This window comes from Euprymna scolopes, chromosome 29 (assembly GCF_053919585.1).
Source record: "Euprymna scolopes isolate OS-2025 chromosome 29, ASM5391958v1, whole genome shotgun sequence".
NCBI classification, from domain to species: Eukaryota; Metazoa; Mollusca; class Cephalopoda; order Sepiida; family Sepiolidae; genus Euprymna; species Euprymna scolopes.
In genome coordinates, this window is record NC_136510.1 from 79,727,042 (window position 1) to 79,741,940 (window position 14,899).

The following is a 14,899-nucleotide window of genomic DNA, read 5'->3' on the forward strand; positions in this document are numbered from 1 at the left end:
GTTTGAGCTCTTTTCTTTTTCTAACCTGTAATTAATCAATTAAACTACACGATCGACTAGTTAATGAACAAACATTTAATCCACTTAGTTAACTTTGATCGGCAGAATTCGGTCTAGTCTGTCCATAAAGCACTGACGTATGGGCGTGGTTAATATTGTATTGTTCTATTTTTTTTATATATATATGGTAAAGTTAAACAAACTAAAAACTAAACGGGAGAGAAACATGTGATAAACAAAAAACGAGTTACTTTTTCTTATCGCTCGTCCACCGCCGACAGGTCAGACGCTTGCGGGAATTCTTTGCCACCTTTGGGGTGCCCGTTATGTAATATGATTACTGTTCTGTGATCCTGAGAGTATGTTTTGTAATTTACTTAATCTTATGTAATACAGAGTGCGGCAGAAATATCTTCCACATTTTGACGTGTGATTTTTCCCAGTCGCACTCATGCAGTTTCTGAGCAATCATTAATTTGCATGGATGAAATTGCATATCAGCGTTTAGAATTCTTTTGACTGTTCAATCAGATAATCCCAAGGCCAAAGCATGTTTGCGAGCTGAACGTGTAGGAGACTGAGTAATAGAAAGTCTCACAGCTCGAATAATGTCTGGCGTTCGATCGCTTCCAGGTGTAGCTCTAAAATTTGCAACTCATTTCTATCTGGAACAGCATCATGTCGTTCTAAGTTGTAATGAACTTGAAAAGATCTCTGTGTTGCAGTTACAGATTCACCATTCTTCAAAAACACTTCTACAGTAAAAGCACAAAGTGCACCAGTCAAAACAATATTGCTTGATAAGGGTACCTGTAAAAAAAAAATGTAAAGTTATTAGCTGAATGAAAACATCATTAGCAATTGCATAAGTTCATTAACAACATAAAGTTGAAAGTTTAAAATGTGGGAGGTATTGCTACTTCACCCTATTTATAAAAATGCATTTTTTAATTCTGTTAATAATTTTGATTATATAAAATTGTAAGAAACAATTTTATAAAGTGTTTATTTAATAATTTCAATAGTATTAAATATTATTTAATAAAAAAAGTCATTTTTTTTTTTATTTCAGGTACATTTGCTGTTATCTGTTTAATGGTTGGGGCAGCTGTTGACAAAAGCTATTCTAAATATGCTAATCTTAATAATGCAGTCTTAACTTCTAACAGCTCAACACTAACTACCGCATCAACATTATCGTCTACATTAATGACTAGCGGAACATCATTCACTGATTCTTTGAATAGTTCGATTACCACCACCACAGCCACCTCAACAATCTCTACCCAAGACGATGATGGTTATGGTATAAAACTTGCATTTGCAATGGCTGTCACATTCCTTGTTGGATGTATACAGGTAAGATTATAAGTTATTCTGTACTCATGCTGAATATGGAAATGGCACTAACCCTATGCAGGTTTAACTGGCTTCCTCCAAAGGAGGATGTTCGATGGGAGTATGAAATTCACAAGTGGCCCCCTGTCGCATGTATATCCCCATTAGAGGAGCTAGGTTTTTGCAGGGAGGTGTCGATGTCCTCCTACTTACAGTGCCTGGAATTCCCAAATTGATCACCCATCTGGTACTGACCAGGCTCAACGTTGTTTATATTCATGGATCTAATGAGAACCAGAGTGCCAATGTGATTATGCCGTACTTACTCAGAATAGGAACCGCATTATCATTGGCAGGTTACGTGAACTGCTTGAAGGTGCCAAAAGCTTATCCAATGAAATTGCAGTAACCGACAATTGGCAAACAGTATCTTTTGTTTATGAAATTATTTTTATGGTATTTTTTTGTTTATGAAATTGTTAGATAAAAGTACAGAATAATTAAAAGACCTCCCCCTCCTCATGTTATGAATGGCTTTCTAAATAGTAAAATTATTTCAGCACAGTCCATAAACTGCAGTACCTTTTTTTTTTTTTTTTTTTTTTTTCATTGAAATTACCATATGGTGACTGTTTTTGATTATAATACATTTTTTCCTTAATTTTTTTAACTATTTTCTAGCATTTTAAATGTTGGCCACTAAGTTTTCATTTGGTACCTTCAAAAATTAGTCAACATTTTTGCAAAAAAAAAAAAAAAAAAAAAATCAAGTTTTTGTTTGGCACCTTCCAACAGATTACATAATCTACTTGTAAATATGCCGACAATCATGTGATCCCTATTCTGCATAAGTATCAGTTATTTTTTGTAACAGCAAAATATATATCTATCGTGTTATATTGTCAAAGTCAGACCCAAATAGCATTTCAGCTGACAAATAAGATTTTGCTTTTGACCAGTCAATTTTCATTTGTTATTGTTGTGCCATGTTATTGATAATATGATAATGTTCTTCATTACAATCTATTTTTTTAAAAATCCCACAGTCCGGCCAGACAATTGCTAGTATAAAACACTTATAATCACCTCAAATTAAACATCAACAAAGAGATAACTCGTTTTAAATTGAAGAATATAATAGATGTTGTCTACCTTAAGTTTAAAAATGTGCAAACGAATAAAAACTAAAATATAAGAAGTTAAATTTTTTTTTAAATCGATGCAAATGCAATTTTGATTGAAGACACATGGGTAGGAGTGTGCATGAGTGTGTGAATGTGTATGTATATGTGTATGAGTGTATATGTATATGGATATAAAGTGATGTGTGAGTATAAAAATACTTACCTTACCTCCTCTATTATTTCTTCCCCCTCCAGCGATGCGAAAAACATGTAAATTATCAGTCCTTCATGGTTTATTTAATGTCCGGAAGAAGCTGAACTTTGAATAATGCCTCAACTGAAACCTCTATGCACATATGTAGCTGATAATGATTGTTATAAGTAATAAAATTACACTACATAAGCAAAGGTAAATAGATGAAATGACAATATTGAAGAATTCAATAATTTTCAATTAAATATTTACTTACCAATGTGTATCAGATCAGGATAGTATAGTATCATATTTTATATATCTTTTCTTTTTCAAGGTATCACCTTCTTTTCAAAAACTAAGATGACTTCACTGGTAATGCCGAGTTTGTACAGCTAGTACTTATATATATTTCAGCCCGGCGTTGCCCGGGTGTTTGGAGGTGTATGTTGAGCAAAAAAAAAGCGGTCAATTTTTTTAACTTTGACCCCTATTATGACCCCTTAACATTTATTGTTTTGGGTTCAAATCAAGTTATAAAGTTAGATCCATGTCCAAGGAACCTATATCTAAAATTTCAAGTGTTTGGACACAAAATTGGCGGAGGGGTTTGGTAGAGTCCTCAAAGGTCAAATCGTTGAACTTTGACCCCTTAACAGCCAAATTTCTGGCCGAAAACCGATCACAAAGATTTTCCCAAATCTCAGTACCCTGTATATCAAACTTTGAGTCTGTAGACTTAAAATAAGAGTTATTGCGTAGGGAAATGTATACAGACACACAGACACACACAGAAAGGTTCACTTTTATAGATATATAGATAACTAGTGGGGGAGGAGTTGGCCCAATCATAAAATATGTTTAAATGTGATATTTTAATTTGTTCAGATTTCATATATATTATCATAGTCATGATTTTAAAAGTAAAAAAAAAAAAAGTGCCATTTTAGGTGCTATCAGCTAGAATCGAAACTGAAAGCAAAACTGTAGCATTCAAAGCTGGTGATGTTACCACTGTACCAATGTGATACACATATGAACTGATTAAAAATAAACTAAGCCGAATGTATATAATGTATATCGATTTTTTTCAATTTTGACCACTTAAAAACTATTTTAACCGGCTAAAGACCCATAAAAAACCACTCATTTAAGTCCCTTAGTGCCGCTCTGAAACTTTTCGTTTCGGAAGAGATAGAGTTTGAAAATATGGAGACACAGAAGTAGTGTCTTTTATATATCAGATTAATAGTAAACATATGCTACTCTTGTAACAGTGCATATGACATATATGTGAGAAACTCAGCAGCAACTATAGGATAGTTGACTAGCAAAAATATTAGCAGTAGCAACCATCTTACCACATATGCAAATTAAGCAAGTGTGCACATGCTGATGTTATGGAAAGAAAAAGAAAAAAGGCAGATAAAAGGACAGCATATGGTTCAGCAAAAAGAAGCAAGTTGCATGCCAGGGAAAATGGACGTGTGAATACGAGGGCAAGAAAGCGCTGGCTAGTGCCAGTGTGGGGTGGCAGAGAGAGAGACTTCTAAAAAGCACGTTATGTTGCAGAGCATTGTAAACCACATGTGTTTGCAGAAAAATTTTTGAAAGCTAATGAAATGCATTGTTTTGGAAGAACCATGAATACATTTTTATTTGCATGCATTTTCATTTGCACTATAAAAACAAATGCCAAGTAAGATTTTTATTTATTTATTTTTTTGTTTGTTCCTTTGTGGCGAAATATCAGACATGTGGGTCCAAATAGTTGAAATGTAACAAGACAGTTAAAGTATGACAGCCATGTTACACAAGGAGGAGGTAATACTTGAGAGGATAGTCTTGTCTCAACAGAACAGATACTGCACTACACCTCGAATTTAGCATTAGTGCAAAATAGTATCATAAACTGAATTGAACATTAAAAGAAAATAGCATAGTTTTGTCTTCTATCAGACAGATACCAAATCTCCATTAATAATAGATCAGATTTCACTGCTCTACTTAAGTGTAATGATGGCTCCCCTGAAAGGAACTAGAGAAATACACGTGAGTTTAACAAAAATAAGTCTATGAGTTTAATGGAATGAAAACAAAATTAAACTATTCAAAATTTTGGACAGAGTAAAAGATGGAAACAAAAACAAGTTGTTTTGTTTTTTTTTTTGTTTTTTTGTGTTTGTTTTTTTGGATCTTTTTTTTTTTTTTTTTTTTTTTCCTCTTGTTGATATTTATTATCTTCTTTCTTAACCAGGGCTTTATTCTTGGCTCTCAAAGCCAACAATGTCTGGGCCATTATTTAAATGACTTTCTTTTTGGTTGCTGTATTGTGCAAAAGCCTGGTAGAGTGGACCTGCTAGAACTGCATAGGACTATGCAGTTCTAGCAGGTCCACTCTACCAGGCTTTTGCCTTCCATCTTTTTAGGAGAGTATTAATTGCTTGCTGCTTGAGGCACCAGGGAATGCCGACGTGGCTGTCCAACTAATTTTTAATAGGTCTGAGTTTTCTTCCTTTAGGGACACTGGTTTGATTCTCTCCTTATCTTCCCATGTTGTGTAGCATCTTCCTACAATGAGAAAGAAGTAAATACTCCTCCTCCCCTTCCTTTACTCAAGTAGGATGTGACACAAAGTTTTATTTAATATGTGTAACCTGGCTAGCTCGTTTTAAAGAGATTCTTCTCTCTTTAACAGTGAAATTTTAGAAGGTGCCAGAAGAGATTAGATCACATATAGGCACAGATACTACACTGTTGATTCTTTTTTTTGTTTATGCTTTTCATTTTGTTGTTGAATTCTTGTCCTATGAGGATTTCATTCAGGATTTCCACATACAATAAATGCTTTAGCAGAGTGAAAAACTTTATGTGAATTTCTGAAGTAAACACTTGGAAAATTAAATTGGACAATTAAGCAGTCAAGGAGTCAGACACATAACTTGAATGACACTTGAAAGAACAAGGAATGTGTTTGTTTGGTACAAAATAAACAAAAGAAGGATTGGCATATGAAAAGAAAGGTTGATAGAAACAAACTAATAGAAAGTACTTGCGGAGAAAAGTGTTTTGTCCAAAAAATGTCTTTAATGTCTTGAAAAGGATTTAAGCATGTAAAGTTTATAGGAATGAATCTTTGTTGGTGATCATAAGACACACTCAATAATTATTTTGTATGGAAAAAAAATAGGTCCAAAATATAACCTTCAATCTAATAGATCCCACATTGTTTACAAAGTTCCAACTGCTGTCCCATCACCGCAACGTTGTGCCCCTGTGCTTGTTTTACAAGTACTTCAATGGAATGTGTGCTGACGAACTTCCTGTACTTGTGCCCCTTCGGTGTAAATACTTTCCAGTTAACCTGGCAATCAGCGAAATCCCACCCCTTCATTGTAGAGGTCCCCAGAAGCTGAAAGGCTTTCTACTCTAATACTCTAACAGCTTTTTTTCCTTTAACCACTAGCTTCTGGAATTCTATCCCTGCTTCCAGTTTCCTTGATTGTACCGACATGCAGAAATTTAAATGATGATGTGAACAAGTATCTTGCTGCATAACTCCCCACTTATGATGCTCCTATAAAGCAGGCTCCTATTCACAGTAGCTTCTTGTATCTCACTGGCGATGTGCTTTGTTTGGTGTGGATATATGTAAAAATAATCAAAAAACATTTGAAAATATTTGGTGTGTTTATTAATGAATATTTGGTGTGTGTTTATTAATGAATATTTGGTGTGTGTTTATTAATGAATATTTGGTGTGTGTTTATTGATGAATATTTGGTGTGTGTTTATTGATGAATATTTGGTGTGTGTTTATTGATGAATATTTGGTGTGTGTTTATTGATGAATATTTGGTGTGTGTTTATTGATGAATATTTGGTGTGTGTTTATTAATGAATATTTGGTGTGTGTTTATTGATGAATATTTGGTGTGTGTTTATTGATGAATATTTGGTGTGTGTTTATTGATGAATATTTGGTGTGTGTTTATTGATGAATATTTGTGTGTGTGTTTATTGATGAATATTTGGTGTGTGTTTATTGATGAATATTTGGTGTGTGTTTATTGATGAATATTTGGTGTGTGTTTATTGATGAATATTTGGTGTGTGTTTATTGATGAATATTTGGTGTGTGTTTATTGATGAATATTTGGTGTGTGTTTATTGATGAATATTTGTGTGTGTGTTTATTGATGAATATTTGGTGTGTGTTTATTGATGAATATTTGGTGTGTGTTTATTGATGAATATTTGGTGTGTGTTTATTGATGAATATTTGGTGTGTGTTTATTGATGAATATTTGGTGTGTGTTTATTGATGAATATTTGTGTGTGTGTTTATTGATGAATATTTGGTGTGTGTTTATTGATGAATATTTGGTGTGTGTTTATTGATGAATATTTGGTGTGTGTTTATTGATGAATATTTGGTGTGTGTTTATTGATGAATATTTGGTGTGTGTTTATTGATGAATATTTGGTGTGTGTTTATTGATGAATATTTGGTGTGTGTTTATTGATGAATATTTGGTGTGTGTTTATTGATGAATATTTGGTGTGTGTTTATTGATGAATATTTGGTGTGTGTTTATTGATGAATATTTGGTGTGTGTTTATTGATGAATATTTGTGTGTGTGTTTATTGATGAATATTTGGTGTGTGTTTATTGATGAATATTTGGTGTGTGTTTATTGATGAATATTTGGTGTGTGTTTATTGATGAATATTTGGTGTGTGTTTATTGATGAATATTTGGTGTGTGTTTATTGATGAATATTTGGTGTGTGTTTATTGATGAATATTTGGTGTGTGTTTATTGATGAATATTTGGTGTGTGTTTATTGATGAATATTTGTGTGTGTGTTTATTGATGAATATTTGTGTGTGTGTTTATTGATGAATATTTGGTGTGTGTTTATTGATGAATATTTGGTGTGTGTTTATTGATGAATATTTGGTGTGTGTTTATTGATGAATATTTGGTGTGTGTTTATTGATGAATATTTGGTGTGTGTTTATTGATGAATATTTGGTGTGTGTTTATTGATGAATATTTGGTGTGTGTTTATTGATGAATATTTGGTGTGTGTTTATTGATGAATATTTGGTGTGTGTTTATTGATGAATATTTGGTGTGTGTTTATTGATGAATATTTGGTGTGTGTTTATTGATGAATATTTGGTGTGTGTTTATTGATGAATATTTGGTGTGTGTTTATTGATGAATATTTGGTGTGTGTTTATTGATGAATATTTGGTGTGTGTTTATTGATGAATATTTGGTGTGTGTTTATTGATGAATATTTGGTGTGTGTTTATTGATGAATATTTGGTGTGTGTTTATTGATGAATATTTGGTGTGTGTTTATTGATGAATATTTGGTGTGTGTTTATTGATGAATATTTGTGTGTGTGTTTATTGATGAATATTTGTGTGTGTGTTTATTGATGAATATTTGGTGTGTGTTTATTGATGAATATTTGGTGTGTGTTTATTGATGAATATTTGGTGTGTGTTTATTGATGAATATTTGGTGTGTGTTTATTGATGAATATTTGGTGTGTGTTTATTGATGAATATTTGGTGTGTGTTTATTGATGAATATTTGGTGTGTGTTTATTGATGAATATTTGGTGTGTGTTTATTGATGAATATTTGGTGTGTGTTTATTGATGAATATTTGGTGTGTGTTTATTGATGAATATTTGGTGTGTGTTTATTGATGAATATTTGGTGTGTGTTTATTGATGAATATTTGGTGTGTGTTTATTGATGAATATTTGGTGTGTGTTTATTGATGAATATTTGGTGTGTGTTTATTGATGAATATTTGGTGTGTGTTTATTGATGAATATTTGGTGTGTGTTTATTGATGAATATTTGGTGTGTGTTTATTGATGAATATTTGGTGTGTGTTTATTGATGAATATTTGGTGTGTGTTTATTGATGAATATTTGGTGTGTGTTTATTGATGAATATTTGGTGTGTGTTTATTGATGAATATTTGGTGTGTGTTTATTGATGAATATTTGGTGTGTGTTTATTGATGAATATTTGGTGTGTGTTTATTGATGAATATTTGGTGTGTGTTTATTAAGGAATATTTGAACATTATTTTAGAATACTCCAACTAAGTTCTGATCTCTGGTTCCCTCCTGTAAAATATTCACATCAAAATCTCATTTACCTATAACCACTATAAAGAATTTTCCTCTCTTCCTCTATGTACCTAAAATTAAATGTAACTTCCATGAACAAAGTTGCTTTCCAAGAACTTCTCCCCTATACAATACAGTACTACTGGATTGCTTCCCAACTGATTACAACATGTTTTTAGGTTCAATGTTAACAAATTCTATGTTGAGCCATCAAATTCCACCCATCATTTGCAATCCTGAAAAAGTGTTGTTAATCACTAACTGATGATCTTATTAATCTTTATCCTTAAGTGGCTTTTGGACCTTGATAACCACTGACCTATTTGTATAAAAAATACACAAAGGAGCCCTTTATTTAATACATGGGGGTAATATGCTCTCATTCCGTCAGGCAGAAGTCTTTGCAAATGTATTCTTAGTATCGCCTACAGTGAGGATTGAACCTTCAACCTCCACAAAAGTGTCACTTATAACTCCATTTTATCTAGTTTATTTTTATCAGTTATGACGCAGGTCATCTAAAAAATTCAGAAACTTCTATGTAGTAAATAAAACTGGAAGTACTTGCATGCGAAGAGTGAACGTGATTTACAGAATGCTAAGCATTTAACTAACTTCAACTTCACTTGACAAACAGACCAAGAGCCATCAATCTTCAATGAACATCGCCTCAACAAACTGATTATTGCATCATTATTGTCATCATATTTTGTTTAACATTGGTTTTATATGCGAGTTTGTATTGGACAGCTTTAAGAAATTGACTCTATAGTCAGGTCATTATTTATCCCTCTTTCTCTCATACAATTGTGTGTACATTTGTGTGTATAGAGGCACATAAAACTTGAATTTGATGTCCTCAATTTTTTATGTAGGAGAAAAATTATTAATCTGCAACTAGCAAGACCTGTGGAAATTCCACAGGACTCTTTCATATATAATATATTGATGTTGGTATTCTCTGGATGTTCAGCGTAAATAGAGACACCCTGATATTATTGTAGCTTTGTCGTTAAAACTACAAAAGTATTTATCTAACAGGGACGCCTGGCATAGCCCGATCATAAAATACACTTAAATACTTTTAATTTATGTAGATTTCATATATATTATTATAGTCAATTTTCTATCGATTCTTATATATTATAAAGTTGTGATTTCAAAAATAAAAAAAATATATCCATGTGGCTTGGGTCATCAGCTTGAATCGAAACTGAAACCAAAACTTATAAAGAAAAAAACAATTATATATAACTTAATTTGCTTCAGCTATAATCGAAACCAAAACTTATGAAGGATTTTTGGTAAAATTATTTATAAACAAAATAGATGACTTGAGTGCCATCAACTATAATTGAAACGGAAATCAAAACTTATGAAATTATTTATTACAAAAAATGAAAGGTCATAATAATTAAACAACAGTTACTGAGAAGAAAAATACATTGGATTCTTCGGACTACTGTTCTTCTCTTCAGTGCCATTTTCACAATGTTTCAGTCAATGTAACCTCTGACCTTCTTCAGGTGTATCTTGTCAAACTCTGTCGAATTGGGGAATCTGGAATGAATCCTTTATTTATATTATGGGGATAGTATACTTTCACTTCACCAGTCATGACTGGATAAAGGTCCCTCAGTAATTTGCAATTGTATTTTTCTGTTGCCCACACTGAGAATTGAACCTGCAATCTTCAGGTGAATATCACAATTGATTTTTTCCAAGTACTCTAACCACTGCACCACGGATCTTTGTGGACAGTTCTAGTATGAATTTTAGGAGCCTTTAACCTATTTATTACTAATTATTATTGCTATGTATTGCTATATATATCACTTTACGTGTGTGTATATATATATTGTTTACTTATTACTGTATATATTATCTGTTATTTATAATTAACGATTACCATATTGTGTTAAATTCTATACTATGTCTACGTAGTAAATGATTGTTGCCCAGTATATGTGTTGCTTCTCTGAGTCGTTTTACTCTCCACTGTTCTTCTGTCTATACTTTTTACTCCGTTCCATAATGGTAGATGATTTTTCTTTTCCCTCCAGATATGGTCAACCACACTTTTCAGAAACATAACTTTGAATTATATACATGTATATAATTTTTTTTTCAAATAGGTAGTAGTATTATTGATAAAACTCTGCTAACCCCCTTTTTTTTTGTTTACATTGCAATTAAAATGCAGCCGATACCACATGTTTGTTTACATTGCAATTAAAATGCAACCGATACCACATGTTTGTTTACATTGCAATTAAAATGCAGCCGATACCACATGTTTGTTTACATTGCAATTAAAATGCAGCCGACACCACATGTTTGTTTACATTGCAATTAAAATGCAGCCGATACCACGTGTTTGTTTACATTGCAATTAAAATGCAGCCGATACCACATGTTTGTTTTGACGAAATCTATTTTTTACCCTCTTTACACGCTTACTTGTAAAATGAATTCCAACTAAATGATATGACACAACAATTTACCCTCGTCTGCCGCCTTTACAATGGAACAGTCCTATGTCGGTGTGTCCCACTTCATCTTGGTGACAGGCTATGTCCATGTTGACATTGATTTAAGACATTCTAAAAGTGACAAAAAGCAAAACAAAATCATATTCAAATATTTTATTTTCATTCAAAATGTCACATCAAGTAACTTATTGCCTTCTAAGACAATTCACACCAGTTATGCCTTTGGTGGAAGGCAGGGTTCTGTTGGGTGAGGATATTTTCTATGCATTTTTCTTTATCAGGTGGGTTTATATATACACAAAGAATCACCACTTATCAAGGCCCGGAAGCCACTCAGGGATAGTGGCTTCCGGGCCTTGATAAGTGGTGATCACTGTGTAAAAAAAAAAAAAAAAAAAAAAAAAAAAAGTTGACAACGTTTTTATTTAATCTATAAAGTTGTCTTGTCGGATTTTCAAAGTCAACTATAAACAATGCTGGAATAAGCGGATGAAAGAAAGTGTATAAGAAGTCCAAGAAGATCTAAGGCACAGATTGTTGGTAGACACTGCTTTCTAGTTTTTTTAAATGGAAATTGCTCCAGACAATGCATGAAAACCACTTGATGTAAGAAGCTAAAAAAATAGTAATTCAAGATTAAAAACTAGCCAAAAATAAGTGTTAGATGGATAGATTCTGGCCCAGAAAACAGCAGTTCTTCCCCCTTTATCAGAAACATCAGTCATGGAATGTGAGGACTAAAGGACAAAATAAGTGAAGTGAGTTATGAGGTTGCCGGAAGTAAACTGAAGGTTCACTTTCTACACTTCTTTAATTGCTAATATTCACACTGCAGTTTCCTGTTTATCTTGAATATGCATTTTTTATTAGTAGTCACTTTTTTTTCCTTCTTCCATTAACAGAATTCGATTGGTTTATGTAGTCACTTGAAGTCAAGAATCTTGGTGTTTAAAGTAATCACATATATACAAATTGCATCATTATTCTAACCTTTTAGCATCCCAAATCTGTGTCCACGAAAATCGTTTATTCATAAAAACCACTGTCAAACACTAAATTGAAAGCTTAAAATCCAATCATACCGAAGTCAGAATAGCCTATATCCATACATGATGCGTGTTGCTATGCAAATTCTTTTGCCAGCTGGTGACTCTTTTATATAATTACCTTTTTCCTTACAACTGAGAACTGAAGGTCTCGATTTAGTCTCATAAACAATGGATACCCTCTGTAAGGGTGTTTGCATTGGGAGTTTACTGTGAAGTAAGTGTTGCATAATGCCAACCAAACCTTTCTTGAACCGGCATTGTTTGAATCCAGTGGTAAAAAGTTTAGGGTGATAAGAAACAATGCTGAGATAAGCAAAGAGCCCTCCCACATACAGAAACTGGTATTCCAAATAGTCACTCATTTAGTACTGACCGGGTTTAATATTGCTTAACTTCAGTGATATAATGATGTCAACATCATTATGATGTATGCAGTTTCTGGTAAAGTTATTAATCGGCTATTATCAAAATCAATCGATCCCAAAGCATTCTACTAAAAATTAAATTAAATGTGATTTAAAAAATAAAGGCTGATTAAATGCTACCAATTGTAATAATATTGAAGAAAATGAAGTGTTATCAGTTTTGAAGTGTGTGTGAATGGTTTCACGTGTTAGGTACTCTATTTTTTGTGGGGAAAAAAAAGAAATTGTGTTTATAGTTAGATATTTTTTTTTATATAGTTGGCATTTATTTGTATACTAGCTGGACGCCTGGCATTGCCCAGTCATACACGCTTAAACATGATATTTTAATTTATGTAGATTGCGTATGCTTTATTATAGAATCAAGCCTCTATTAATTATTATATATTATAAAGAATAATTTTCCATGTGGACTAATTCACAAAATAAAAATAAAAAAGTAATAATTATAATGTCGTTCATCAAATTCTGTCTGTGTTTGTTTACAATATCACCTCAGCTGATATTTGGGCTTGACAATGAATGTTCTGGAAAAGTCACTTCTGATTAATGTTTACTTTGAAAATATGCAAATGAAGAAATGATTTGTAGCGATTTTAAATAGTGCCTCTTCTTTTGTCGTAAATTGAACTTAATAAGAAAAAAATAAAATAAAATGGTGAGGTACACCCAGGTTTGAACATGGAATCATTAAACCTATGGGCGAATGTTCTACCTCTTCGCTATATCTTCAGATGTCAATAATACTTTTTTTTTTTTTTTTTTTTTTTTTTTTTTTTAAGAAATCATTTGCTAAGATTTTATTATGGCCCTTGTCGATGTAACATAGAAACATAGAAAAATTCTCCTGTAAAAATTCTTTTTTTATCTATTTAAAAAAAATATTTTTAGGATCGGATTTTTTTTATTTTTGATACTTATCAGATGAATTTATGTACAGAACATCTAAGAACACTGCCAGACAGATAAATTAGTTTTGTGTGAAATTTGCAAAAGATAGGCTCAGCTGTTTCGGAACTTATGAGAAAGGAACTCTCACTCACACACACACACACACACACGCACACAAAGCGACTTTATATAATAGTAGAGATGAGAATAACTATTTTAAGAAGGACGAATTAAGGAAGATAGGCAGTTGAATTTTTGACAGCTGAGAAAATATTGGGGCTGAAATTTGTCTGCGTTCATTTTTATTGAAGAGGAGTTCTGTTAATTTCCTTACTGGATTACATAAAAATCTGTTATGAGATGTCTGAGTTATTAGAATAGAAATGTTTGGATTACAGAAACCAGTTTTCAATCCAATTCATAATTCCTTTTTCATTTTTCATCTAGAAATGGGTACCAGCTTAATTAAACGTGTTGATCTGTGTTCACACATAGCAACTCACCCTCCTACAAATCTTGAATTTCGATTCTTTTTCAGTTGCTTATGGGTGTATTCCGTCTGGGCTTTGTTACAACGTTCTTGTCCGATCCTTTGGTCAGTGGTTTTACCACCGGAGCAGCCTGTCATGTATTCACCAGCCAAATAAAACATATCTTTGGAATCAAAATGGGTCGCTACTCAGGACCTTTTAAGCTAATCTATGTAAGTAACAATGTTTTACATTTTTTTTACTTATTTTTTTTAATCATTGGTAAATTGTTTGAAGAAATAATGGTCTACTTTTTTTTTTTAATCGTTAATAATTTCAAAGAATAATTCTAACATTTCTAAATTCAGTCGCATACATTTGTAACTTAAAAAAACACAAACAAAGCAGCAACAGCAGTAGAATCTTAATCTATCTCCTCAACTTGCAAAGTTAAGATAAAAATCAACGTTAATGGCAAGATTAAATTATGTTTATCTACCAACCTGTATAGAAATGTGAATTATATTTTAAAAATATGTTCGGCTTAAAGAGTACATTTCTAAATTTAATGCTGCGCATTTGTAACTTAAAAAAACACAGCAGCAGAATCTTAACTGATCTCCTTGACTTTCAAGATTAAATTCAAAGTTAAAAGAAATATGAGCTATATTTAAAAATATAGAACAATGTTATCTATCTAAAGAGCAGTTGTTTATGTGTATGTTTGTATGTCCGACTAAAAATTTAATA

At 32.2% G+C, this 14,899-nt stretch overlaps 1 protein-coding gene across 5 annotated transcripts in view; it reads left to right on the forward strand.

The window, feature by feature from the left end:
* Positions 1-14,899, forward strand: part of LOC145252742 (prestin-like) — a 402,460-nt gene that overhangs the window by 338,443 nt on the left and 49,118 nt on the right. For all 5 annotated transcript variants that reach the window (XM_080112612.1, XM_080112611.1, XM_080112613.1 and 2 more), the window contains 2 exons: positions 1,073-1,359; positions 14,218-14,382. In XM_080112612.1, the coding sequence (XP_079968738.1) occupies positions 1,073-1,359; positions 14,218-14,382 (452 nt within the window). The remainder of the gene's footprint in view (positions 1-1,072; positions 1,360-14,217; positions 14,383-14,899) is intronic.